General features: G+C 39.6%; 3 protein-coding genes across 3 annotated transcripts in view; 1 reads left to right on the top strand and 2 right to left on the bottom strand.

The window, feature by feature from the left end:
• The first annotated feature begins 2,064 nt into the window (after positions 1-2,064).
• Positions 2,065-26,646, top strand: part of syd (JNK-interacting protein syd) — a 35,086-nt gene continuing 10,504 nt past the window's right edge. The window contains exon 1 of the mRNA XM_015174988.3: positions 2,065-2,100. Coding sequence (XP_015030474.1) covers positions 2,065-2,100 — 36 coding nt within the window. The remainder of the gene's footprint in view (positions 2,101-26,646) is intronic.
• On the bottom strand, positions 9,526-13,064 carry exex (motor neuron and pancreas homeobox extra-extra). The gene is made up of 3 exons (XM_002048269.4): positions 11,780-13,064; positions 10,663-10,930; positions 9,526-10,577 (listed from the first exon to the last, which is right to left on the bottom strand). Exons 1-3 carry the CDS (start codon positions 12,790-12,792, stop codon positions 10,185-10,187), a joined length of 1,674 nt encoding a protein of 557 aa, XP_002048305.1. The 5' UTR covers positions 12,793-13,064; the 3' UTR covers positions 9,526-10,184.
• Srp9 (signal recognition particle 9) lies at positions 25,837-26,578 on the bottom strand. The gene is made up of 2 exons (XM_002048268.4): positions 26,367-26,578; positions 25,837-26,305 (listed from the first exon to the last, which is right to left on the bottom strand). The coding sequence occupies exons 1-2, from the start codon at positions 26,505-26,507 to the stop codon at positions 26,213-26,215; spliced, it is 234 nt and encodes a 77-aa protein (XP_002048304.1). The 5' UTR covers positions 26,508-26,578; the 3' UTR covers positions 25,837-26,212.

The following is a 26,646-nucleotide window of genomic DNA, read 5'->3' as shown; positions in this document are numbered from 1 at the left end:
AGCCAGCCAGTCAGTGCCAGGATAGAATAGTCGGAAGCAGGACACAGGACACGGGACACAGAGCAAAACTTTACTCAAATGTTCCGCAACGTTTCGGGTAAATTCAAATAAAAGTTTTCTGCTCAATACAAATTGCAGCAACATTATGCAAGATTATATATCCATAGAGCCAGGTTCTATGCTGTAGGTGAGCAGCACGGCATATTAGTTAGGGAATATTGTTTAATTATGCGTGGAAAGTGGGTTAAAGCTTGCTTTGAGCTTTACTTTTATCATTGATAATCTTCAATAAGTATTTATTCCATTCTCTACTTTTCTGTTCTTTTCCCTTCTATTTCATTATATTTATCTATATTAATATGTTCCATTTAACAAATTCTATTCTACTCTGTTCTGATGCTCATAATAAATTATTTTATGTTTTATAAAACCATTTTATGTTATACTCTATTTTTGCTGTTACTTATATTCTATTTTATTCCAACTTATATTTTCTAATTTTCTGTTCTTTTCCGTTCTATTTTGCTCTGTATCAGAATATTATATTCTTTTCCAAAGTTCTGTACAATCCCTACCTTAATCGACTAGCCCTGCAAATAAAACTATTCTATTTTTTATTACTTTTGTCATGTTTCCTTCTTAAATAAGATTTAATTTTGCCTTTAAGGAATTTGTCTTAAGGACTTGAGGAGTTAATTATAATCTATTCATTTCCCATTAAAGTCTATTCTCTTAATATTATTTTGTATATTATGTATTATATCATTTTATACTAAAATTCTATATTTAACTCTACCTATCTCTTAACTCTATCTTATCTTATATTCCATTTTATTCACTTTCATTATATTCTCTTTATTTTTAAAAGATCAAAGGGCAAACTCTAGACAATCCTTAGTCAAATTGACTACCCCAGCAACTAAAACAGTTCTTTTCTATATAATCATTATATTTATTTTGTATTTATCGTTTCCTATCACATCCGATTGTATAATGTGCCATTTCGTGCCAATCTTCATCAGTTTTACTCCCAAAAAGCGCAATCAACTCACCCGCCATAGGGTTCCATACACTATCTACGCTCTCGGCTCTCAGCGTAACCCGTAAAATACACATTTTCTGGTGGTAGAAAATCCAGCAAATTGATTTTAGTGGGTGTTTACACAAAGCTTAGAAGTACTTTCAGGCGAACTTTTCACAATTTGCTTGCCAACCACCCGAGCACGCCCACACACACACGCACACACAGGCACACACACACACACATACACACACAACACATCGTTCTATAGGGCAAGTGGCAAAACCTCACAAATGGCAAATGGCAGCATTTAGTATGATTATCAACAGCCCCCCCCCCCCCTGGCCCACCCAACCCCTCTTTGCTAGAGTTCTGAAAGAGCTGCGGTTGTGCCAGGGTTGAGAATAGCAGCAGAAACGGAGCAGCCAACTCCGAGGCAGCTGCCTTGTCTGCCTGATGGCGACGGCGTTGATGTTGATGATGGCAGACAGTGAGGCAAGTGCGCCCAGTCGGGGGTAAATGCCACTTGCCGCTAAGCATTGGGGTGTGGCTGGGCGGGCTGGCCCCTTTTGTCTGTGGCAGCATTTTATATGCCATTTCTTTTATTGCTTTAATATGTTAATAGCTTTTACGTCTGCTGTTGTTGTTGTAGTTTGTTGCTGTTTTTCTGCTTCTGTGCGCTTCTCTCTACCAAATTTCTTTAATTTTTTAAGTTTTTTTGAAATTATTTTCGGGTAGTGTCTGTCTGTGTGTGTGTGTTGAGCTGCTTGTGGGGCTGATTTTGCGAATCTGGCCAAAGGATTTGGCACATTATCATCTTTTATAGCCATTATCATATCATCGGGCTGTGCAAAAAACTGAGGCTCATTTTTTGCTTAACCATATCATGTAATGTGCGTAGTGAGCGCTTGAGATTTTTGGGCTAAGATTTTTTGGTGTTATTTACTTAGTGGAGCTCAGTGTAACATCAGAGGTGCCAGGGACGTATCAAAATTATTTCGAAATACATACATATACATTTTTAAGTTTTTTCATGTTTTCACATGTCTGATGTCTATATGGAACTGTGGAACGAAAAGGCGAGTGCAAAGATTCCGTTGACTTGGTATTGTATAGCACATTTATATTATTTCGTTTTTACGGCGGTTAGAACCGTCAACATTTTCTTTTCTATGTCTAACTTTATGATCTCGAATTTTGGACTCATAATATTTTACGCACATTTTGTACCATTTTGCTAATTGCCTAGGCTCAGCTACATACACAAAAACTTCTACTATTACTTGATGTCAAAGTTTGGCTCTCGACGAAGCTAAGGCCGTACAACCTGCCCGCAGAAACCTAAGCGCCCTCAGGTATTTCAGCCAATTAGTGGCAATAAAATAAATTCAATTTTACGCACACGCTGCGGCTGGACCCAGTTTAGATGTGGCGCGAATAAGCCCGAGACCCTAGGGATTGGGAATGGGTAGGGGAAGCGTGCTTCGCGTTCATTTGAGCGTATGTGTGAATAATGCGACCCTGCGGCATAATCGAGGCGCTACCTCGCAAATTAACGCCGTTTTAGGGGTTGATTAGGCACGCCAAATTTTCGTTTGTGCACTTGTCTGAAAACGGCAAAACCCGAAAAACTGAGACGAGAACCCAAGCGCACCGAGGTCTGCATTAATTATGCTAAACATTTTTAAATATTGTCCTCACGTGCAACGCCTGGCGACTGGCCCTTGAGGGTTCCGGCTCACTTTTGATTGGACTAAATTGGCTTGGAAAAGTTTTTCGTGCCGCATAGCAAAGCCCGGATACCGGAGCCCTTCTCCCTTGGGCTGGCTGATTTCTCTGCTCGCGCATTTTCGGCAATTATGCAAATGCGTTTTAATGCCTTTTACTCATTTAAGCGGATTACAATTTAATATTTTTGTTTGTTGTTCTCGCCGTTGTCGTTGTCATTGTCGTTGCCATTGCCGTTGTTATTCGCTGTTTGTTTAGAGTTTAGAGCAGAATTATACAAAAAGGTAGGCACAATTTAAACACATGGCTTCATTTGCATATGCTGCGACTTTTGTGGCAAAACATTTGTGTTTTAATTGTTTGCAATTAACGTGTCGGAAGGGTCTACAACTTATTGCCAATTTGTCAGCAGTTGATGGATGTCAGTCAGCAAGAAGTGAAGGCCGCTTGGCACTAAGCTTTATAAATGTAGGAGTCTGAGACTGGCTCGGCCAAATTCTTATGATTTTACAAATGGCTTTAGTAATGGAAGAAACTGGAGAAAATTCTAAAGACTTTGCCCGGTTAAAACTTTGGATCGCAAAGAGTTTTTTTCTTTGATTAGGACACACTATTTGCTTAGATAGTTCCAAAGCATACAGCTGAAGATCTAGAAATCTGATGATGCAATCCTTGCACGTTAAATACCATCTTCGGAGCAATAGAAAATACAATTTTAGACTAGTGTTATTTCATTGGATATTCGTCCTGCTTCTCTTGTAGCTTCTCGGATATCTATATCATAAATCTGTCATAGATGGGTCAAGTTTTTGCATAAACAATTTTGCCTTGAAATCTGTGACGCATAGAAGAAGTTTTATGTTTATTTTATATGTATTTTATATATATTTAATTTTGTTATTTTATATTTTTATTAAGCTCAGCACTTACGAGGGTACTTAATCTTCGTCATAAAGAATTTTCTCGTTTCCTTTTAAGTTATTTTGATCAAGCTTGATCTTATCAAATGAGTGTTAGGCTTTGACATGAAAGCACTTGCAACCAGCTGAAACCTGCCTGGTTACCTGTTATATCATGTTTATGGATTGTTTATATTTGATCTACTCAAGGACATATAATTTAATTTATGTGGCAGCTCGAAGCAACTTGCAATGTGCTGTTGCCAAAAGCGCAGTTTCCCCTTAATAACCACTTCGAAACTCTCCACAATGCCCTTAAATTTGCTAATTAACTGAACATAAGGTTTTCTAATTTCATTTAACGCATATCGAGAGCGATTTGCACAAAGCAGGGGGCACCGTGAACCCTCTGCCGCGCTTGGCAATTGCCCTGCTCTGAGCTCCTGGCTTCCGGCTCCTTGGGCAATGCCAGCCGGGGCTGCAGTCAGTCAGTGAGTCAGTTAGCTCGCTCGTCCGTATCATTAGCCTCCGGGGATGATTTGTTGTTTGGCAGCACTTGATCAACGGCAATGAATTCAATTAGCACCAAAACACCAGATAGCACAGTTAGAGTCAGCCACGAGTTGGCGGGACGGGATGGGTTGCTGCCTGAGGGTGGCCGCACTTGCTGCAGAGGCAGCCACAACCAGAAGAGTCAGTACAGATGACAGAGAGAAAGAGAGAGAGAGAGAGAGAGAGAGAGAGAGAGAGAGAGAGAGCGAGAACAAGAGAGCAGCAGACACACCCTCTCCATTAGATGTCAGTGCTTCGTCTGGTCAATTGTTTGGATTACTTTTCTGGTGAATTATTGCGTGTTGACGCATATGGTGACAATTTGCACTATCTGAATGGATCTGGGATGCGTACCTCTTCCTCCCTTTCTCTCCCTCTCTTTCCCTCTCTCTGGGGATCTAATGCGCTTTGGGCACTCTGGACTCTGGGCATACACGACTGCACCGCTGGCAATTAGCGTTGATATTCCTGAATTTTGATTGCAAAATTTCCTGGCGATTAAATCGAAATCATTTGACAAATTCTATGCCATATCGATGGGTGTGTATGTGTGTGTGTGTGCGTGTGTGTGTGCTTAGTGAACTAATGGCCCCTTGTGCCGACTGATGAGCATTGGCCCTGGCCCTGTCTCTGGCTCTGTCTCTGTGTCCGGCTCTGGCTTTGGCTTTGGCTCCGTTTCTGGCTTGCATTTTTGTTTACTTTGCGCGCACGCACGGATTTTCTTCAATAGATTGATGGCAACAACTACAGCTTGGACTGATGATTGCCGTTCATGGACATGGACATGAACATGTGTCTGTGTAGTGAAAATACAGCCAGATGGATTGTGTAAACAAGTTGGAAATTATGGCATTAAGCAGCAAAATGCGTTGTAGTTTTTCTCAGCCTGTCTGTGTGTGTAAATCAATAAATTATTTGTTAAGCAGTCGAAATTAAGGAATTTCTTGGGTCTAACTAATATTGTCATGAATCGTACATTTTGATTTATGAACATTTTCTGAAGAAAAATGAAGCTTGTAATACAATATTTATATATATATATTCATATTCTTCATACAGATAGCCATATCTGCCTGTCTGTTTGTATGTTGCTATGCAATCTCGTTTCGCAATTTTAAAGATTTTTTCACAAAAGTTGTAGCTCCGTATTTCTGTCCCAGGCAAAACAAATGTCGTAATCGGTCAGACTCGGCTGACGAAACGATCGTCTTTATATGGAAAATATTTTTAGTATTTTGAATTATTCTAAAGTAAACTTTCAAGACCTAAAAGTGTACTAATCCTTGGCAAGCTGAAAATATCTGGTTGTATAAATGGGTATATAGGGTATAATGTATTTGAGATACATCCCTGTTACATAACAGGGAGAAGGAAGCATCGCTGACCTGAAATGGTATATATATAACCCTGGTCAGCATTAACAGTCCAGATGATCAAGCTTCTGTACATCCGTTCATCCATCCGTATGGACGTAATCGTCGATCTCAGAACCTAAAGAACTACAGAAATGTAGGTCCTTCTAGTGCCCACGCAGCTCAAGCTTGCCTCCGATAATCAATAACTTGCCCCGAGCAATCGAGAAATATCGATATTGAAATCGTAGATTCACTAAAGAGAACTTAAGTTCTGTTTTAAAATTTTAGAAAAATGCTAATTATTTATTTATAAAACATAGAATAAAAGAGTGGCTAATATGTCCATATAGAAACCGACTAGTTTTGTTCGGTGCTCAATTAAAAATAATTCAAACGTTTCGCTTGTCATTCAAATCATATTTTATTTGCAATTCGCTCATAAACAAAACTCAAAAATCGCTGCAAATTACAACAAAATTGACACATAAATTGCCATATCAGTTTTACAAATTTATCCTGCCATACCTCTGCCCTCTTCCTCCGCGCAGCAAAGAGCTATTAGAGAACGGGGCAACTAACTAACGAGCTGGCATCAGAGAGAATTTTATTGTTGTTCGGGCGAATGCAAATTTGACAATAATAAAATGCAACATATGACAAATAATCGCACATATTTGACAATAAAATCAAACGGAATGTGCGGAATATGTGGAAAATGCGGAAAATGGGTAGAATGCATTTGGCCAAAGCCGTTTGAATATTAGCAAAATTCGATGGATGCTGAAATCACAAAAGCAAACACAGCACAACACACACACACATACCCAAATTAAGCATAAAATGTGATCATCTGTGTTGACATGAAGATCAACAACGGGCAGGCAGGACACCCCTAGGGTAACGCTCGGATAACCAAATTGTAACACCAGCAGCAACAACAGCAACAACAACAACAAGAACAACAATAAATGCGTAAACTGCTGACAAAGTCATGAGAGGGGGATGCGACCCTCAATTCAAATGGCAATTTACTGGGTGTGGACACACAAGCACACACACACACATGCGCGTGTGTTTATAGAAAATTATAACTCAAATTTAATTTGCAACAGATGCGACAGCATCCAAAATCCAACAGCGCTGACTGCAACAATTAAGCAATACACGAAACCCGGACGGACCCATGCCCGAACCCAGTTGTCGCTCCGGTTTTGGTTTGAACTCTGTCACCCTTTTATTTATTTTTTTTTTTTTTCATTTTGAATGGAAATTGTGCTGTGCAATTGTTACAAATTACCCGCTAATAGCTGATGAATTGAATTAGACAGTTGCCATTCCCATTGCCAACTGTGACAGCCTTTGTGCTCCGGTTCAGGCTCAACTTCAGACAACACTTGGCCACTTCAAGGCAACCTCACACCAGATATATAGCGCAGCATCAGCAACCACATCAGACCGCAGGCCAATGCACAGTGGTTCAAGATGTGCCCCCGATAATGATGCTGCTGAGCTACTCTAATGATTCTATGGTTCATGTGTTTGCAGTTGAACTTGCCTGTTTGATGGAAAATCTAATTAGGGACAATCTTTTTATGATGAAAAGGGGTTTATTTTCGAAAGATACTTCTTTTTTACTTACTTGCTACATGTATATAGGTTAGTCAAAGAATTAACCCAAGTTTTGCTTAACTAATGTTTTTGTTTAAATGATTCATGATTCATTCATCTAATACTTATATGAATCGCAGCCATGAAAATGTTTTTAAACAATGCGCTGTTCCCAAAAGATATTTCCAATTTAATCTTCATATTAAATATTAATCCTGTTATTAAGTTACCTATTTTGATTTTGTTTTTGCTTCTATTTTAAGGCTATTTATTTCCTTATTCAAGTTCTATTTTCCTAAGCTCTTCCTGCTTAATTACGCACCACTGTATACAATATAGAACCCTAGGATAACATTAGCCGAAATTCATTCATTGAAACGTCTTCTCGCCACCTTCCCTTCTCAGCTACCCCCTTCTCCCTTCAGCTCTCTGTTGACGCAATGCGTTGCGTGTTTTGTGAGTGTCTGCTGGATAACGAATGAATTTTTATTAGCCCATCGGTCGCATAATCAACCCAAGAACTGCTGCATAATAATAACAATAACAACAACACTGCGAGCATATCAAACAACCAATAATAACAACAATATAAAGCATACATCGTGGCATACATCTGCCGCCCCCCCCTCTCCAACAGAGTTCTCTTTATGAGCTAAGGTCGCGCTCTTGCGATACTTGAGAATTACGTGATAAAGTGGCCAGACTTGTTCCTCTCTGACGTCGTTTGAGAATTGTAGAGGCGATTCACAATCACCGTTTATTTCCCATTTCAATTATAAGCCCATCCAGCTAATTGTATGGGCTGTTTGCGAAGGATTTAGCGCTGTGTTCGGGCAAGGATTACGAATTGTTATTTATTTAAAATTTGATCGGCAAGAGTATACATTTAATCAAGCGCCAATAAATAGAAAAAAAATAAAAGAATAAAACTTTATTAGGTCGTACCAAACTGAGGACTTTGTTCCAATTAACTCTGATTGCTGGCCGATTAATCTACGGGCTATTACTCTATATAGTGGCAACAACTTCTCGATGTTGTCACGTTTGATTAGCCATTAGCTTCGATTAGGCCACGTATCACAGAAATTTCACGATTTCCCTGCTCTCAGATAAGACCAAGACATGGTTTATTATTTTTTTTTTTTGTTTGTTTCGTTTTTATTTTTTATTTTGCTTTTTCCACAAGTTTTTAATTTTTAAACGGGACCTGATTGCGGAAATGGAAGCTCACCATGATTTTGGATTTTATATGAGTGCTTTCTGCTGTCTTCGTTGTTGTTGTTGTTGTTGCTGTCGCTGTTGTCAGTACCAGCAACATTTTAATTAGCAAAATAATTCTTAAGTGACACTATAAATTTAGACATAATTATTGTCTGAACAATTAAATTGATTATCTGCTCGCAATTTTGATTTATTTGCCGTGATAACTCGTATCAGCGAAACGGGACTCGTATAAAATTAAAAATTGTACCTGTTTGGCTTTTTTTATTTTATGACTTTTATAAATATACACCATTAATGGTTTTGGGGGACGCACATACTAGATAGCTCTAAATTCTGGGCATGCGATTAGATACTTGGCTTTGAGAGTTGAGCTACGAGTACATTGTTTTTGACGAATCGAATCAAATGAGAGCTGATTGAAACCTTACTCAAAAGAACTAAAACACAATAATAAGCTTTTGATTTCAAGAGCCTACCCAAATAGAATTATCAGTTCTTAGTTAAATAACTCAGTGCTGGAACTTAGTTAGGCAGTAGCATATTTATTTTTGATTTTCGTTAAATTTATTTTACGGCTTTCATAAAATTCATGGTGTTAAAAAAAAACGTTGCCTATCCATTGCTATTCGGATCTTTAGAATTCTTTAGGAAATTTTTATTTGAGAATTGTGTAGGAACTCAAGAGATACTTTCATTGTTAATGCAATCTATTCAAAAAAAGACTTTATAAGATTCATATCTTAAAATCTTCAGCATGTTTTTGAGATTTAAATAGTATTTTATTATATTATTTATATTAATGTAAGGGTCCTTTAGGAACTCTAGACATAATATCCTTAATCCAATCTGTAAAAAAAACGTTCTTTATGCAATTAACAACTTACGCAATCTTTTCATCTTACTTATTCAAGAAAAACCTATAATCTTCTTCCTTTTCAAACTAACTTTTTTGTCATTTCAATACTTTCGCCATATTCAGAACTCTTCAGGAAATTTTGAATAACATTTTTGACATTAATGTAGGAATTAATTCAGTACATAAAATAAACTGTCTATCCATTTCAATTTATGTGCAAACTTGAGATTTTCATATACTCCATTCCCTGAAAAACAAAACTCCATTTGACATTTGTATAGCACATTTTATTTTCGATTTCAAAATAAATGTAATAAAATTTACTAGCGCAGTCGCAAGACGACAACATTAGGCGACAACATTTCGTTTAAAATTACATAATTACAATTATTTACACAATTACACAAGAAACGATCGTGACAATTTACAAACTAAACTAAACTAAACTAAACTAATCTCATTTATTTGTATATTTGTGTATTATATTTAAAGTAATTTAAATTAATTGATAGATTGTGTGTGGTGTGTATGGTGTATATGTACATGGGGCAAATACTTTTATGTAGCAGTGTTTTATTTATATATATATATATATATTTTTCTTGTTTACATATATCACACAGTGCGCTTTGTTGTTATTTTTGTTGTTGTTGTTGTTGTTGTTGTGGACCGCGAAATCAATTCCCACATCGTTTTTATAAATACAACAACAACAACAACAACTGAAAATCAAAGCAACAACAATAATGACCAAAAATTTCAGCTAATTGCGAAGCTAATTTTGCGCAATCTCATGAAATGTATTTTTGGCCAGCTTGCCGAGAGAGAGAGAGGGGAATTGTAGGCGTGGCAAGGTGTTCAACATACAGGGTGTCTCACCAGCTGGACGTCTGTTCATTGCCTGACTAGAAATGAAGTTCCGGCTGCCGCTCCAAGCGAAACTAACTGCCGCTGCTGGCGGCACTGTTGGAGCTTTGCTGCTGCTGCTGCTGCTGCGCCTTGGCCCGCTCCTTGGCCTCCTGCTGCGCCTTCTTGGAGCGCTTCCATTTCATGCGTCTATTCTGAAACCAAATCTTCACCTGCGTTTCGGACAACATTAGGCCGCTGGCGACCTCAAAGCGTTTCGGGCGCGACAAGTACTTGTTCTGTTTGAACTGTTTCTCCAGCTCGAGCAGCTGCTGGGATGTGAACGCGGTACGCGGTCGTCGCGTCTTGCCCAGTATCGCATGATGCGGATAGGCGGCCAGTTCGGGTATGCGATGATGCAGCATGCCGGCGCGTGCCAAAAACTCAAACTGCAGCTGGGAGGGCATAAAATTGTGACCCATAGGTATCTATAGTTAAAGGGTAGATGGAGAAGGAGAACAACAACAATTTAGCACACATTGGAGTTAGTTTTGGAGCAGCTTTGATGCTCACCGGAATCGGCTTGCCGGAGGGATCCAGCGGCCTATGGAAAGCCGAGCCGCCTGGCGCCAGCAGCTGATAAGGATGTCCGCCCGCGTAGAGTGGAAAATCCTGCGGCCGTATGGGACTGTGCGGTGGCACCGGCTTCTTGAACTCATCATGCAAATCGGACATGCGCATGCCCAGATGCTGTGTATGATGCGCGGGCTGTGGCTGCTGATCCTCACAGCCCGGACTGATGGGCGGGCTGGAGCGATGCGATGAGCTGGGAGATTCAGATCTGTCGAATTGATAGACACAACGATTAGACACCCTGTAAGTGCACAATTATCTAAGCTCTACAATAAACAAGTTACGCGACAATTTTGAAAACAATTAAAAAGCGCGTCGCCTGACTGCAAAACTAATTTGTTTGCTTTGCCACCTCGCACACACCTACATGGCGTATACGTAATCGCAATTATAATGAAGGCAAACGTGACCAGCTTGGTTTGGCTTTTTGGCCATGTTGTCGAGTGCCAACAAAGCCGCTTTAAAGCCCAAAAGCATTGTTCGTATTCGCTGTTGGCATTTTGTTGGATTTACCAGGCAGCTACTGCATATGGCGGGGCTTACGCCATGTGTTATACAAGTTGAAAAAGTCATAGAGAATAGGCAAATAATTTAGATAAATTATTGGTCATATTTTAAGTAAATCCCATCTTAAGGCCAGACATATGTCGTTCTGTACCATTTGCTTTCTGTGTACTTTGCTAATAGTATTATTTTAATCACAGAACTGTTCAGTTTATTTCTGTGATTAAAATATTTGGAAATTTTCTAGAATTTTTGCACTTTTCCCATCTTAAAGAAATGCGTTATAAAATAATAAACATTTCTCAATTACAAAATCCTATACCATCTTATCCTTATAAATTTAGATAAAGACAAATAGATGAATATTAAATAGGCATAAAACGCTTGAACTACTATCATCTAAGATTTGTTTTGCGTAGGCAAATTCTTCAATTTATATCTTTAATTCCTTAAGACTTGTCTCCACTCTTGCTCCATGTTTCACACTTGCTTCCCCTCGAATCGAAGATCATTTAACTCAACCCAAGAATTAAGGCATTAATCGAAAACCCACCTGGACATGCCGTCGGGACTGGGTGAATCATATTCCCGCGAGTCGCGTATTCGCTGCAGTGCCTCGTGCTCGCTGATGCCGGCGGCAGCGGCAGCTGCGGCTGCATTTGAAGCTGCAACAAAGGCGTGATTCAGTTCCGCCTGATCCCGGGCATAGTGCAAGGCGGCCAACCGATGATCATCCACAATCATCTCGGACGCTGTCGGCGGCGGTCTATCGCTGGACTGATGCTGGCTCTTGGCGAGCAGCGCCTCGATGCAGAACGATTTCTTGGGCTGACTCTGGGCCTGCTGCAGCGCCGTGTTCGAGGGCGGCGAGCAGCTGGCATTTGGAACGGGCACGGGCGGTGGCGGCGGCAGCGCTGTTGCGCCAGCTGGCGCATTGGTGGGCAGCATTACGGTTGCAAGCGGCAGCCGTGGCAGCGAATAGGCGCCATTCACCAGGGCCGCATGTGGCACATGATGTGACGGGAAACCGCCCTCGACATAGAGACGCGGATGCGGAGCATGTGCGTGTGCGTGCGTATGATGCGTTGGCGTTGGCCCCGTCGCCTGACAGGCCAGCGGTATGGGCGCCACCAGCAGCGGCATGGCGGGCGCTGCAACTGCCAGCTGCGACTGTGATTGCGATTGCAGTTGTTGCTGTTCCGCTGGGCCGCTGTCCTGAGATGCCGCTGGGCTGTGTGTGGGTGCGTAGGCGCTGTACGGTGAACCTGTCGTGGCCGTGGAATGCGTTGGACTCGAAGCTGCTGCAGCGGTCGCTGGACTGTGACTGCCGCTCGATCTGGGTGAGGGCGACAGCGTCGAATTGTTGCTGCACTGATCGTAATCAACGGAGGCGGCAACGGCAATGGGTGCGGCGGGTGGTGTTGTGGTATTCGCGCGGTGCTGCGTGGCGGCGGCTATGTGGCTAATAAGCAGCTGGCTAATGTGCGGCGTCTGCTGTTGCGGCTGCTGCTGCTGCTGCTGCTGCGTGTTCGGCGGCGGCGGCTGAGACACTTGTGCACTGGACATGCTTTGTCTTACGACTGTCTTTGCGACTTGCGACTTGCACTCTTATGCTGCTTGCTCTCAATATTATTATAATTGTTATTGTTATGATTATTTAATTTTGATTGTTCTTTAAACACTTGCAACACTTGGCGGCAACACTAGACAGCGTGCGATTTGCTTCTTGTTGTTTTTTTTTTGTTTCTGTTTACGGCAAAGCGCGCGTCTTCAATTTCTGACTGCGACTGCGAACTCGACGCGACGAGCGCTAATCAACGACTGTGCTCAACGCCGGCCCGTGTCCGTGTCATATAGAGTCGCATATCGCAATGATTGGGCTGTTCCGAAAACCCGTCAATGTACACACGAGTGCGAGTGTCTTTATGTGTGTTTGTGTTGTTCAGAGTTTTTGGGGTGGGTTGACGGGCAGCGCAATGAGAGAAATGTCTTGCGGCGGCTGGGCCGTGTACACTGAGCGCAATATCCTATTATCTACTTTCCAACTTATTAAAATATTTTATTATTATTATGCTAAAGGCCTCTTCTATATATGATATATACAAAAGACAAGCTTTAATATTGTCTAACGTCATCTTATAACTGATGCTTGGTCCTGGCTTACAGGCAATTAGACTTTCGAAAAATATATATATTTAAAATAAATAATTACACTACAGCAATATACAAAAATAATATATTATATATACAAAAGTAGTCCATCTTCAAACTTAATTTAATATATATTGAAAAATAATTTGTTATATACAAAAATAATCTATTAAAATAGATATTCAAAGATACAATATATATGCTATACACATGCATTATTTTAGATATTCACGTTTGTGTTTGTACTAAATGAATTTTCACAGTGTACGGTCGCATAACTTGATAATTGCCCGCCACCCGAAACTAGTTAGCACCTTCTTCGCTCACTTGCGGGCGCTCGCTCCCTTTCCTTCTCTCTCTCTCTCTCTCTCACGCTCGCTCTCACATACACAACGTTCGCTCTCATTTGGCAGCACGCTTTCAAGATGGAGGCGCTCAGCGTATGCTGACTCGTTCGCACTTGTGTGAGTGCAAGCGAGCTGGCAATATACGCAGGGCGTTGCCATTTGTTGCCAGTGGAAAAAATGTCGTGTGCGGCGTGAGTGCTTATGTGTGTGTGTGTGTGTGTGTCTGTGCGGAGGCGTGGCCAGTTGATTTGACGCTCCTGGCTGCAAAATTTCATATAAATTGTTGGAAAAACGAGCTATAATTGCCATCATTATGGAGTGTTGAGCCAGTTCTGCTGCAGACGAGTTTGGGTCTGGATCTGGGTTTGGGTTGGGGGGCCTCCACTTCATAATCAACTTGGGCGTCGGCTCTGTCTTTGTCTGGTTAGCCCGGCACATCATTAGAGCAGCAATTAAGGAGGCAGTTAGTTGACTCGACTTGACTGACATTCGTTGCGGGGCTTCAAGCTCCAGATAAATCCACGCTTTGACCATGACAGAAATCGATAATGTCCCTCGTCGTCGGCTCATTGATATTCAATTGTTATGGCCACTCAAATCGGTAGGCCGCACAATAAGTGATATAAATGATGTCCATCATCGTTTGGCAAAATCATCATCATTCGGGTTTTTATAACATGCTTGCCCAACTTTTCGTCCCAACCAGCTAATGTTCATATAATGCATTTTTTATAATAACCAACCGAAAGGGACGGGCATTCTATATATATGTCGTGCCTTTAACGTATACGTAATCTGGTAAACGTTTTATAGCTAAAACGATTTAGTTCCTTTATTGAATGTGCGTGTTGACATTTATTGTGTCACAGACTGAATTCCTTTATAGATGACATTATGAATCAGTTGCATTATAATTAGATAAAAGTGTAGTTGTAGTTGAGGCTGCTTGACTAGCTGTTACTCTCTAGTCAAACCCGAACTCTATAAATTGTTATACATACTTACAATTGAAATCATTTTAATGCAGGTTTATAATCTCATCAAGCATGAAAATTGGCTCAACTCTTACCACGTTAAGGTACTTTTAGGTCTGGAGAGTATCTTTTGGGTTAGCATAATTCTTGCTTTCATTCGCAGTATTATAGTTCAAGCATTCATAATTGATATTATTGAATTATATCTATATATATTTCCATATTTCCAAAGAAACTCTGTAAAATTTATCTCCAACTCGCCATGTATCCTTATATTGCCCATTGTCTAGAAGCAGTTGCAGCTCTGCAATCGCCTCGTAGCCCCAACTCTTTCTACTCGGTGATATCAGAGTGTGCTACCGAACCCAACCACGCCCTCAACTCTTTGTTTTCCAACTTTTGTTGTTCATCTAATGTCTGCGCCTTAATTTGAACTATTCACCTATGCCAAAATAAACAACGGACGATGCAGCTGCCACCAGAGCTGGAGGAACTCCAGACTGTGGAGTAGCATGTTGTAGTTGAGAACAATTCACATATATTTGTTGTCTAAACATGTGTGGGTAAGAACTATATCATTGCACGGGTAGACGGGCAGCCAGAAAACTGTTGGCTAACAAGAAACGTGCTAAAGTGTATTTTCTTTGGCCACGTACTTGGCCAACACGAATCCGAAATGGAACCCAAAAACTAGCTCGAAATTAGTGCGATGACTGCAACGTCGATTGCGACTGATTGCTGTTGTTCTAGCTGCTTGTTGTCGTTGCTGTTGTTGTTTAGCCCTTTCCTATTTTATTTTCATTATACGATATTTATCTACTCATCCACGTGCATTTAACTAACATTTACGGGCTGCTATGCGGAGTTGGAGCACCAGCCCGGCACAAGGCTAGGCTGCGCATTGAGTTGCAGAGATGACAGAGGGTATGCTTGGGGCTTATGGGGAGTTATGGTTTATGGCATTCTCTTTGATTTTGTTTTAGTTAACATCATTGTTATATTTTACATCAGTTCGCAAACTCCACTCAACCAACCGCTTCTTACCTCTACGCCTACTCCATGGAGTAAGTGCTTTTTCAGGCATATTAGCACGACTCTAATCAGGCATTATAAAGCAAATGTCAAGAAAGGAATAAAATTGTCGCATATGTTGCTGCAATTTGGCAGTTGTGGTCAATGGGGGCGTGCCGCAGTCAACCCCTCGCAAACTCAGTAGCAGCCACCCTTGTGTATTGGCTCAATCGTGTTAATTCAGCCGATAAATGCACAATAATGCTATAAAAATGTGTGACACCCGCTAAATTTGACAGCAATATCAAAGAGCTCCATTAGTAGGGCAAACAATGTGCCATGAGTTTTGTGTTTGAGGGTTGAGGAGCGGCTTATTAGCGCAAGGGTTGGCCTTTTCAAAGTCATTTTAAAGCCAAACGATTTGTTTGGGCAGCAAATTTTGACAAGATTTGCAAACATTTGAAAAACAATGCGCAGTTTTAAGTAGCAGTAGAATCGAGCGGTACTCGATGTCATTAATCACGCGGTCTATTCATGCCGCACCCGCGCCCATGTTCACGCCCACGTCAATTGAGCGCGACATGCAATTGTTAATTAAACAAATATTTATGTACAAATAATTGGCATTAAATTGCGTTATCAATAAATAATTTTTACGCTGATATGAACTGGCATGGGTGTACAGTTACTAAACTACAGCCACGAAGATACAGCTACATTGATATAGCTACACAGATGCAGATACAGGTACATATACAGATACAGATACAAATACAGAATCAGATAGAGATTCAGATACAGATACAGATAAAGATTCAAGAATAGATCCAGACACAAATACAGGTATAAATACATATACAGATACATTTACAAATACATGTACAGATTACAAATACAGATACAGATACAGTTACAGATTGCGCTGCATATTTAAGCATTGGCTAATTATGTTGACCGTATTTTTATTTATTCTGTTTTTTTTTTTTTATTACAATTTACAATGCAAACTGAGGCGAGTCATTGCATTTTATTAAGTGCAAAAGTATCGGTGCTTATCAAGCTATGTTCTATATTCTTTTAATTTCGATTTGCATGATGGTTATTATTATTTATTACTTAATATGTTAATATTGATTGCCTTTTTATTGGTAAATGCATTATTAAATCTCATATCGAATTATAATTTATTATCAATAGCTATGAATATTATTATTAATATCATTATTATTATTCTAATTAATTTTTTATAAATTCTTATTATATTTATTATTTCTATTATTGCTCGATATCTGCTCAAATGTGCATATTTGTATAGATTTCTGAAAAAATTAATTTTTCATCACTTCAAATGAATTATATCAATTTTTTTTTCAATTACACATTACATTTCATAACTTAAGGTAAGCAATATTCGATTCTCGCTTATAGAGTATCATTTAGCATCCATCATCAGTCATCAGGCACACATCAGCTCTCCGACATCATTATCAATACATATTTTATCTTCATCATAACATATTATATCAATATAGACTTTGGAAGTGCGCATATACGATGGCAATAATTAAGTAAATTTCATTTATTGACATAAAATTTTAATTCATTTTCAGCATTGAAAAATACTTTTAACGTATGCGCGTTTGTCTCATTGTTGTTTTTTCTTTCTTTTTTTTTTTTTTTTTTTTTTTTTTTTTTGCCTCCCCCCACTTCTGATAAAGTTTATAATTGAGTTGTGTTTTTTTCATTAAGTGAGCGAATTGATTTGCTCGTTGTTGTTATTGCTGGGACTTCCATACAGAGCAAACTTATTAAAAACTGATAAATGAGTTTTATTGAATTTTATTATATGTATGTATGTGTCAGGCAGGACAGTTGCGTATATAGGTATTATTACGAAATTGTGAACAGCCACTCTGTTAACTTTGATGACGATAATGCCACAAATGAAATTGGGGTGTGTATAAAATTTGCAAGAATGATAAGCAGTTCGACGTATAGCTCGCGAGCAATAAAAGAGGATTTAAAGAGGAAATTGTGCTGGTAAGTGGAAAGCGATTGCTAAACGATTACAAATTATTCCAATCTAGCTGTGGTCTAGAGGATTAGATTTGATGATGATAATGAATCAATTAGATTTTAACCGGACTACCCTTGTCGGTAGTGTTCGCCTAGCTAATACCCTATACCCAGCTACGAGATGACCTTATTTCATGGATATATTCACAAAATGACCCCTTCACCACAAGGGGAATACCCAGCTTAACTTGAAGTTTCTGTATGTAGGATATTATTTTTTTAATATTTTATATCAATCGCAGAACAAAACTGCCGCTGCGATGCAAATTTACAAAAAATGTATTTTTATCGCTCTACTATGCGATTCTCATTAACTTAGTTAGGTGCTTTGATGATTTGTTTAAAAGAATGCGTGTGTGTGGATGTTGTTAGCAGCCTTCTAAACTTTTATTATCTGTTTGTTTGTATCTATGTATGTATGTCTGTATATGTATGTATGTATGTAGCTATGATTGGCTGTCTGAATTTATGTAGGTGTATGGGTATGTTAATTCAAGTGTGATTCTGGTTTTAACGTTTTAATAAAAATCTATGTTAATTTTAATATAATATAATGAATAATTATAATCTTCTTCTGTTCATTTTCTATTATACTAATATGTGCATTTTTTTATAATTTTAATTTTTTTAGTAAAAAAGATGTGATAAAGTTAATTAAGTTCATTTTCCAAGTGTACCATTGTAAAGTTTGCAAACTTTGGAAATTGATAAAATTGGCAAAAACTGGAATCTGCCAAAACTGTGACAACTGAGTACACTAGACGTATTTATATATTTCTTCATTTCAACTAGCAGGATAAATTTATTATGCATTGTAGTTTTATTCCAACTGCGAAAGCGCAGCAGAGCCTTACCAGCCGATGTGTGTCCATTTGTATCTGTATCTTCAACTGCACGTATACCCATTCATTCTGAGAGCTGCGGTCGCGTCTTGCTGCGCTGCACAAATAAAGTTGCCTCATTAGGCGCAGCGTAAACAAATTCGCTGCCATTGAATACCATCAGCCAGGCAGCGAACCAATGAACCAGCCAGCCAGTCAGTCAACCACACAACCACACAACCACTCAACCACTTTGGATAGTGGAAGAAAATGTGTAGCAATGCACGGCAGTTGTTGTTTGCTCAGATACATTTTGCTGCCGTTGTCGTTGTTGTTGTTGTGTTGTTGCGACAAAGTTTTTTAACCTTTCGTCATAGCACACGGGGCACACTTCCTTATAGCGCCAGGTCTGAGTTTGAGCCCGAGCCTCCAGCTCTCCAGTCTCGGGTATCGGGTACGGTAAACGTGTGTGTGCTGCAGATAAGGCCACCTTTTGGCTGCTTGAAAATCGCATTTTGATTTGTATTCCGTATTTGATCAGAGACGCACAACCTGAGAGAGAGAGAGAGTGAGTGAGAGGGAGTGTGACGAGAGTTGCTCGAGTCACATATTCTTTCATATTTGTACTGCATTTTGTAATTATTTGTTTTGTAAATTCAATTGCCAGATAATGATGACGCTGCCGTTGCTGCTGTTATCGTATCCTGGCTATTCCTATCCCTTTGCCTGTGCCTCTGTTTGTCTCTTTGTCTGTCTGTCTGACTGTCTGACTGTGTGTTCAGATATCAATATTTTATTTTCGGTTAGGCTTTGTTTGTCTTTCAGACTGTGCTCATAATTTATTATCTGTTTTTCTTTCTTCTTTATATTATTTTATTTTATTTCATTTAATTTTTTTGAGCGCACTTATCGAGCCAGTTCTGGTCATCCTCTCACTCGTCTTTGACGTCTATTATGATGGATTAATTTTCAATTATTAAAACCCGTTGCCCAACCGCTTATCGAGAGCCTAAAGCGGTAGGCCAACACCCACCCCGCCCCAACCCACTTCGGCCCACCTCAGGCCATTCTTATCGATTCCTTTGCCATCGCCAATAATCAATTTTCAATTAATTCAAAGCGCATATCAGCCAGAGTGGGCATGCGTCCGCCAGACTCTTGACGCTCTCAAGACCCCAATCCCTCACACCCATTTTTAGGGCGTATAATCAGAGAAGCGATAGCGCTACTCGGTCTATAGAAACGGAGGTATAGAAAATTATAGAAATTTGTTTAAAGCCGTTTAAATTGCACTTTAAGCGTCGTAGTGTCACTCGAGCCGTAATCTAATCGCGTCTGCGATTTAATTTATATAATCAACGTGTTTTCATAATTAAAAAATATTAAAATTGTTTATTATACATATCGAAATCGGGCAGCTCGGCCGCGATAACACACCTGAATCTGAAACGACTAGAACGGAGTTCCATATTGGTGTCCCGGGGCATGTTTTACGGCCACCCTTCGGTCAGTTTGATTGGTTTGTGATCGGACCCGAGTCGCCTCAGCTTTATGGAGGTTCGGCCTTATCGCGCTCTTCTACTTTGTGGCACTCTAATTGAAATTGCATTGAAATTGATTGATTTGCTCATAAATGCGAAATAGAAATATTTCTCAGCTCCATTGTTTGTTAATCGTTTTATTTTGGGTCGGCATTAATATATGTGCCTTATATTTAGTTGTATCGCTTGATTTGTGGATTCTCAAGTGGATTTACAGATGGCAGTTTGGGCGATTGGGGCAACCAATGCCAACGGGTGCAAAGTTTAGCCAAAGATTGGCCAAGAGCACTTTTCTGTGCACGGAACTAATGATTAGGAATTAACAAAAAAGATAATATATTGGTCGCATTTGTTACAGAGAGATTATCGAGATTGTTTTTCTCTTCTGGCAAATCTTTTCCTTTTGCTTTTACAGTCTTCAATCTGACTTGACGATATGTAAATAAAATAATGATATATATCTTCCCATTTATTTAAGGCGGTTTCTAACCAAATCTAGATTGTTAGAATTAGGTTTAGAATTAGATTTCACAGCAATCGTTTAGTAAAAGGCACACTATAAAATGATTTGCCATTTTGTTCTGCACTTAGTTCAACGTCGTAAAACCAAACTGAATCTTAGCATCACATAACGTATACGTCACGTACTCGCCAGGGAATCTCGGCTCTTTCCCACGTTCCTAATTAGCCGGCTGTCGTAAGCAATGCGAAAAAAAAAATCAAATAAAATCATAAATAAATAAATAGAAGTAGATTTTTGGAAAACATTTAGCAAAATCAACAGCAACGGGCAACGGGCGCCTCTGCGCGCATTAATCTCCATTAAAAGGGAATTTCAATGAATTTACATTCGGGCACAATGTGGGACAATGTGGCGCCAGTGGCAACCATTCGCTGGCTTTTAAGTTCGACACTCAAATTGTCCACACTTAGCGGGTAGACAGTGACAGTGAAGCTACCGCACTTACGCGCCGCTCTGTACTTATATTTGCAATAATTCGTAGGTAAATAAATGCCAAAAATGCTTAGAGAAAATGATTTTATGCTCGACTCCGACTCTGGCTCCGGCTCCGACTCCGAGTCCGCCCCACCCAAAGGCAGACGGCAACCACGAAGGCGACGCCGCAGCGCAAACATTTTAGTCGCCCCAAACGCTAATGGGTAAACAGCTGCGGATGCGGTGAAGATCCAAAAGCTGAAGCTGTAGTTGAAGTTGGGCGCGTTTTTGGGCGCGTTTTAAAACGCGTCATGCTTTTGGAAAGCTACCGCACGGAAATGGGCACTCGAGGCGAGCAAATCTAGTGATTAGCGTACGATTTCATGTAGATTGGTTTTCCCAAGATAAGCCGCCGATCCGCCAGTTATAGTAAAAATATTTGATTTATCAATTTGCCACAGCTGCCTATCAAGATGGTATTAAGCTCTAATCATAGACGTTGATTTACCAGGCGACTGCCAACGTTGGGCCTACCATCCAAATGCCTTGTTATAAATAACATGTTACGAGTGCGAGCCAACCAAAAGTCGTATATAACCGTATATAGCATGTATTATTAACAACAATTGCATTTATCAACAATAACAACAACAACAACCACTTGGAAATCACCTTACATTTTCTGTTATTTTGATTTTGATTTGTGTGCTCCGATAGCTCGGAGAGTGCCCAAAAGCGGAACACTCCGCCCTTCCAAATCGATGTGCTCGGTTCTAATACTATGACAAATCTGTTTACTTCACCTTCTTGAATTTCAGTTTCCAATTAACTTTAGTATTTCTATAACATATTGATAGCTAAGCGATTTCTTAAAAAAAAACCCGTATCGCTTGTAAAGTGATTCAATTATAATGAAATGATATTTTGTTTCCTTATAGACATTGTGTCACCGACATTGATTAGCCAGCTATAACAAAATGATGATTGATATTGATAATAGCTCTACATGCATTACTAAGGGCACGGCTTGACGTCAAGCAAAGTCCAGAGCTGTGGCCTCTTCCGGTTATTCATGTTTATTTTTTTACGATTCTGAATGCGAAAAATCAGCCAGGAAGTGAGCGCACTAAAAAAACAACGTGTTCTATGGGTCAGTGTTAAATAATAATTGTGACTGTATGAATCAATTATGGACAAAAAAAAAGATATGCTTATAAAGAAAAAAAACCTCTATAGCAGGAGTCACTTTTTTGTACTGTTCTTTAGAAGATGAAGTCAAGCAATTGGCATTTAAATAAAGAAAGTTACGCCATTTTCAATATAAGTATCTTGATTCAATCAATTTTAGCTTAGCTAGCTCAAGTTCCGAGGTTTACTAAAAACAAAAATCAAAAACAATTTTGTTTTTAATTTGTAGCTTCCGACTTAATTTTTATTGAAAATGTGTTTCTATAAATCTAGTATTCAAATATAACAAAATGTTTTTTTTTTTTTATTTAATATAAAATCATGACTCTTGGCTCATTTTAACTATACGCTGTTGCTTTCAGTATGATTCTTATTATTTTCTTTAATGAAAGCAAATAATTTTATGTTTTTCTTACATTCTTATATTTTTTATTTCTGAGTTAATGTTTGCCTGTAATAATTCTCATGGGCTACTTTTTGTTTGCGCTTCATACACTTAATAGAGGGGAAATGGGATTAATTTAATTAAATAGGATTTTAGAAAACACCTGATTGGTGTTTTTATACAAAGTAAGAGACATTATTTTGGTAACTTGAAGTACATGTCCTATATTAAAGTATATACATATACCGAATATTGCCACATTTAGACGCTTCCTTAAAACCTTTTCATTTCGCCACACTAATCACATATTTAATCAAAAATCATGCTGATGATAAACCACACTTTAAAAGTAAGTAGTATAATACATATTTTAGCCCCCCTCCTTCGGGAATGAGTCACAACAATCGGGCATATCACAATTCGGTCAATGGCTTGCGTCAATGAGGTGCTCATTAATGAGCATTATCGACCATTGGGTCGTCACCGTTGCGCTCGCCATTTGCACAACAAAGCGAAATTTTAAAAAAGTCCGAAAATCCATCAAGAGCCGTTTGCAGTGTATTGACTCAAAACGGTAGCCGCTCAACAGTGGCTAATGGTCATAATTAAACGTGGCTTATTTGCACAGTCCAAGTGGACGACCACAGTGAAGGGAAACTCATCAATGCAAACTTGGTCAACCCAACGGCAAAGGAGGCCGACTCAAAGCTTCTCTGCTCTTTCGGCTATCCAACTGCTTGTGTCGCCCATTTTGATACTCGTTCCCAAAGTGAAAGGGGCATCTGAACGCGACTTCATTTTAACATTTTTATAGTCTTATATGTTAGCGACTGGTATGGTGTTAAGGGGGCTTGGAAAATCTTAAAAACCAATTTCGATATATTATCACATTTTAAATAAAGCTTTTCAATCTAGGCTTCAGTTCATGTTAAGAAGGAACTGCGGCCAAATGAATTTAGGTTCGATTTATGCATCAAAATGCAAATACAACATAATTTGTCAGTGTTTTTTTTATGGTTTGAACCAGCTAACTGCTAAAGCTGGTTCGAATTTTATTTTCTTGTTGTTTGTTGTACCGAAATATTTGGCATCCGTACTCAAAATACAGGTTGGATTTGAACTCCACAAAATATGGCATCTATCTGTGTTAACATACAGGCAATTTTTAGGACCTATATTATTTATGCTTTGAAGCTGGATCTAACTTAAAAAGTTTTTAATGTTAGCTAAACAATTTTTGAATTTCTGTTTCATTAAATTTTGTGTATAACTGGGCTTAAGATTCTTGGACCTTGCCGCTGTAAAGCTTTTCCAAGAGTCGACCCAAGAACTAGGCCACTCAATATACCTTAAACTGAGACTGTGAGCGAGTATTGGGCAGTCGGTTGCACCCGACTAACTTGTTGAAGCCTTTTGCAATGCGCGCTAAATTAAGTTGTCTTAGTTACTTTTTTTTGCACTTGCATAAGGCAACGCGACATGGTCTTAATTTACAACTAATTGTCATATGACCGACTATCGATGGCCGTAATTTATATATATATAAAAGCGAAATCTCAGGGATTTGTTTTGCCATGTGCAGTCGACAGAGCCCCGTCTAATTGCTAGCTAACTGTACTTAAATATCTTTATAATTGACGCCAGTGGGTGTCATAAAATGCATGCAACGGCGTAATACCAGGAGTAAGTACACCCAGTCCATCGGTTGGCTGTTGTTTGAGCAAGCTTACGAGAAGGGCACCCCGAGACGCACCCCAAGACCCCCCTCCAAAGGCCCAAGTCAGCCAAACACCACCCGCAATAAAAAGCATTTATGTTATTTGTCAAGTTTATCGCAGCGTGGGTAACTCTTTATGTGCCTCTCTATGGCCAGCCACTGTGCCTAATTAAAGCCAATGGAGCTGGTGGTGTTGGTGGCTTCTTTATCGACTTGTAACGATCGTTGAATGTTGCGTTTATGGTTTTTTGTTTTTTTTTTTGTCGAATACCAGTAGCCCTCGGCTGCACGCTCTCATCATATATATTTCAGATTGGCTGTTTATTTATTTGATTTGTAGATTTCGTATTAGTTGCCTTCAATTTATGAGCCCGGACTGCATTTGTGGTTTACGATTTGGCATTTGCAGCGGGCTTCAAGGGGGTATATGATTGTGATTGCAATGGATGCACGGTAAACAACATAGTCAAAAGCACAAAACGGCAAACACAAACATCCGATAAAGATGCCTCCAAATGGGCCCTGGACTGGCTGGCAGTCGGATCGCGTCGACAAACAGAAGCCAAACGAGCTTGTCTCGCGGCACTAGAGTCGACCTGGGGGCCGGAAACAGTCAGGTGTAAGTCGTTATCGTCGTCGTCGTCGTCGTCGTCGTCGGCTTCGACGGGCTCTAATCAAAGCCAAGTGTCAGGCTGCTTGAGCTGCAAGTGTAGGGCCTGTGACGTTGATCAAAAGCGGCCGAACGATCCGTTCCAAACGTTTCTCGTTCTTTGGGTCAAACAAACGTTTTTAGTTGCCTTAATCCAAAGTGGCTACTGAGTTGCCTAGTTGCAGCCGCACACTCATTCTGCATGGGCAAACACTTCTTGTGGCATTTGGTCAACAACACTTTGCTGTTCCGACAGGGCTACTGATCGCCCCTCTCTCTCTCTTTCTCGCTCTGCCTTTCTGTCTCTGATCTCATGATTTGAGGCATCAAACTTGCGCAGCTCGCATTGCTGTCAATCTCCTGTGGCAAATAAACTCGAGTGTCTCATATGCAAATAAACAAATATTTGCTCTTCGCTTATTAAGTGAGTAACTGCGGTCAGCGACTGAGGTACAGCAGCAACAGCAGCAACAGCAGCAGCCGCAGCATCACATCAACGTTCTTTCGCATCGCTCACGCACTCACCTTTGACTGACTCATACACACCTGTGCATTGCAAATTGTTTGTTTTGGCTGTTTAATCGCTTTAATGGCTAGGCAATTAACATTTTTGTACCCAAGTGGCAGCGACAAAATTACAAAACTACCTAGCTTACAAGTGTAAAATGTTGCTCAAAAATAAAACAATTGTTTAATTTCGTGCATTGATACGTTTAAATTGCTAACGGCTTGACAGCGCCCTCTATAGTTCATATTGTGTTTGCCGATATATTGCGCTACCAAAGCCGATAATCGATACTTAAAAACAAGCAATTTTCTTATAAAACACCATTTAATTCGTTTAAAGCATTTCATGGAAATGTGGACTAATTTCAATATGTCACTATAATGCAGCTAACTGCACCCATTTACATTACAATAAATACAAAAGTACAATAAATTTTAAAACTGCACTGGCGCCTTTTCGGCTGGCTGCTGTGCACAGAGCTAACATTTATAAAATGTTATTTAAACAGTAACTACTCTTGTTGCCACATGCTTAGCCGCCTTTGGGGCCAGTGCGCTTAAAAACTAAACAAGTGTAGGTGAAACACACGGCGATCAGTCCAGTTAGCAACAACAACAAATCATTTACATTGTTGTTGTTTCGTTCGGTCCAAACTGCTGCCGTGGCCAATTTGTTGTTAATCTATTCCTTTGATGCCATATGACCAACCAGATTGCTTGTGATTTTCTCAATTTTCTTTAGATCGGGCATGTTTTCCGCCTTATACTGCACACACTGCAAGTAAATTTGTACGTACATCAGGACATTTCATTTATTGTTCAGCAAAATTTAATACCTTCACGTTGTCCGTCATTTTAAGCAGTATGTGTCCCTTGGTGTGCACGTATTTCATGGTGTACCGGCAGTTTTGCGGATTCGCCATGTACATGTTTTCGGCAGCGATTTCGAAGTCTTCCCAGTTTTTTACAAAAACCATGTTGGATTTAATTTATTAAATGCAAAAATGAAACAAAACAGCTGCGACAGCGAAATCCAGCAACAACACAAACGTCAAATGACAGCGTGTCATGAGCGAAATCGATATATCGATAGATACTTGTGTGCGATAGTTTAAG

The sequence above is a fragment of the Drosophila virilis genome, chromosome 3 (assembly GCF_030788295.1).
Source record: "Drosophila virilis strain 15010-1051.87 chromosome 3, Dvir_AGI_RSII-ME, whole genome shotgun sequence".
Lineage (NCBI taxonomy): Eukaryota > Metazoa > Arthropoda > Insecta > Diptera > Drosophilidae > Drosophila > Drosophila virilis.
Note: the sequence above shows the minus strand (reverse complement) of the source record. Positions and strands in the feature narration are given on the sequence as shown.

Excerpts from the sequence above, each read along its gene's own strand:
- exex (XM_002048269.4), bottom strand. The coding sequence starts at position 12,792 with ATGTCCAGTGCACAAGTGTCTCAGCCGCCGCCGCCGAACACGCAGCAG. Across the intron at positions 10,931-11,779 it reads AGTCCCGACGGCATGTCCAG|ATCTGAATCTCCCAGCTCAT; the intron begins GTGGGTTTTCGA and ends TCAATTCGACAG. Across the intron at positions 10,578-10,662 it reads CCTCCGGCAAGCCGATTCCG|ATACCTATGGGTCACAATTT; the intron begins GTGAGCATCAAA and ends CTTTAACTATAG.
- Srp9 (XM_002048268.4), bottom strand. The coding sequence starts at position 26,507 with ATGGTTTTTGTAAAAAACTGGGAAGACTTCGAAATCGCTGCCGAAAAC. Across the intron at positions 26,306-26,366 it reads AAATGACGGACAACGTGAAG|TGTGTGCAGTATAAGGCGGA; the intron begins GTATTAAATTTT and ends ATTTACTTGCAG.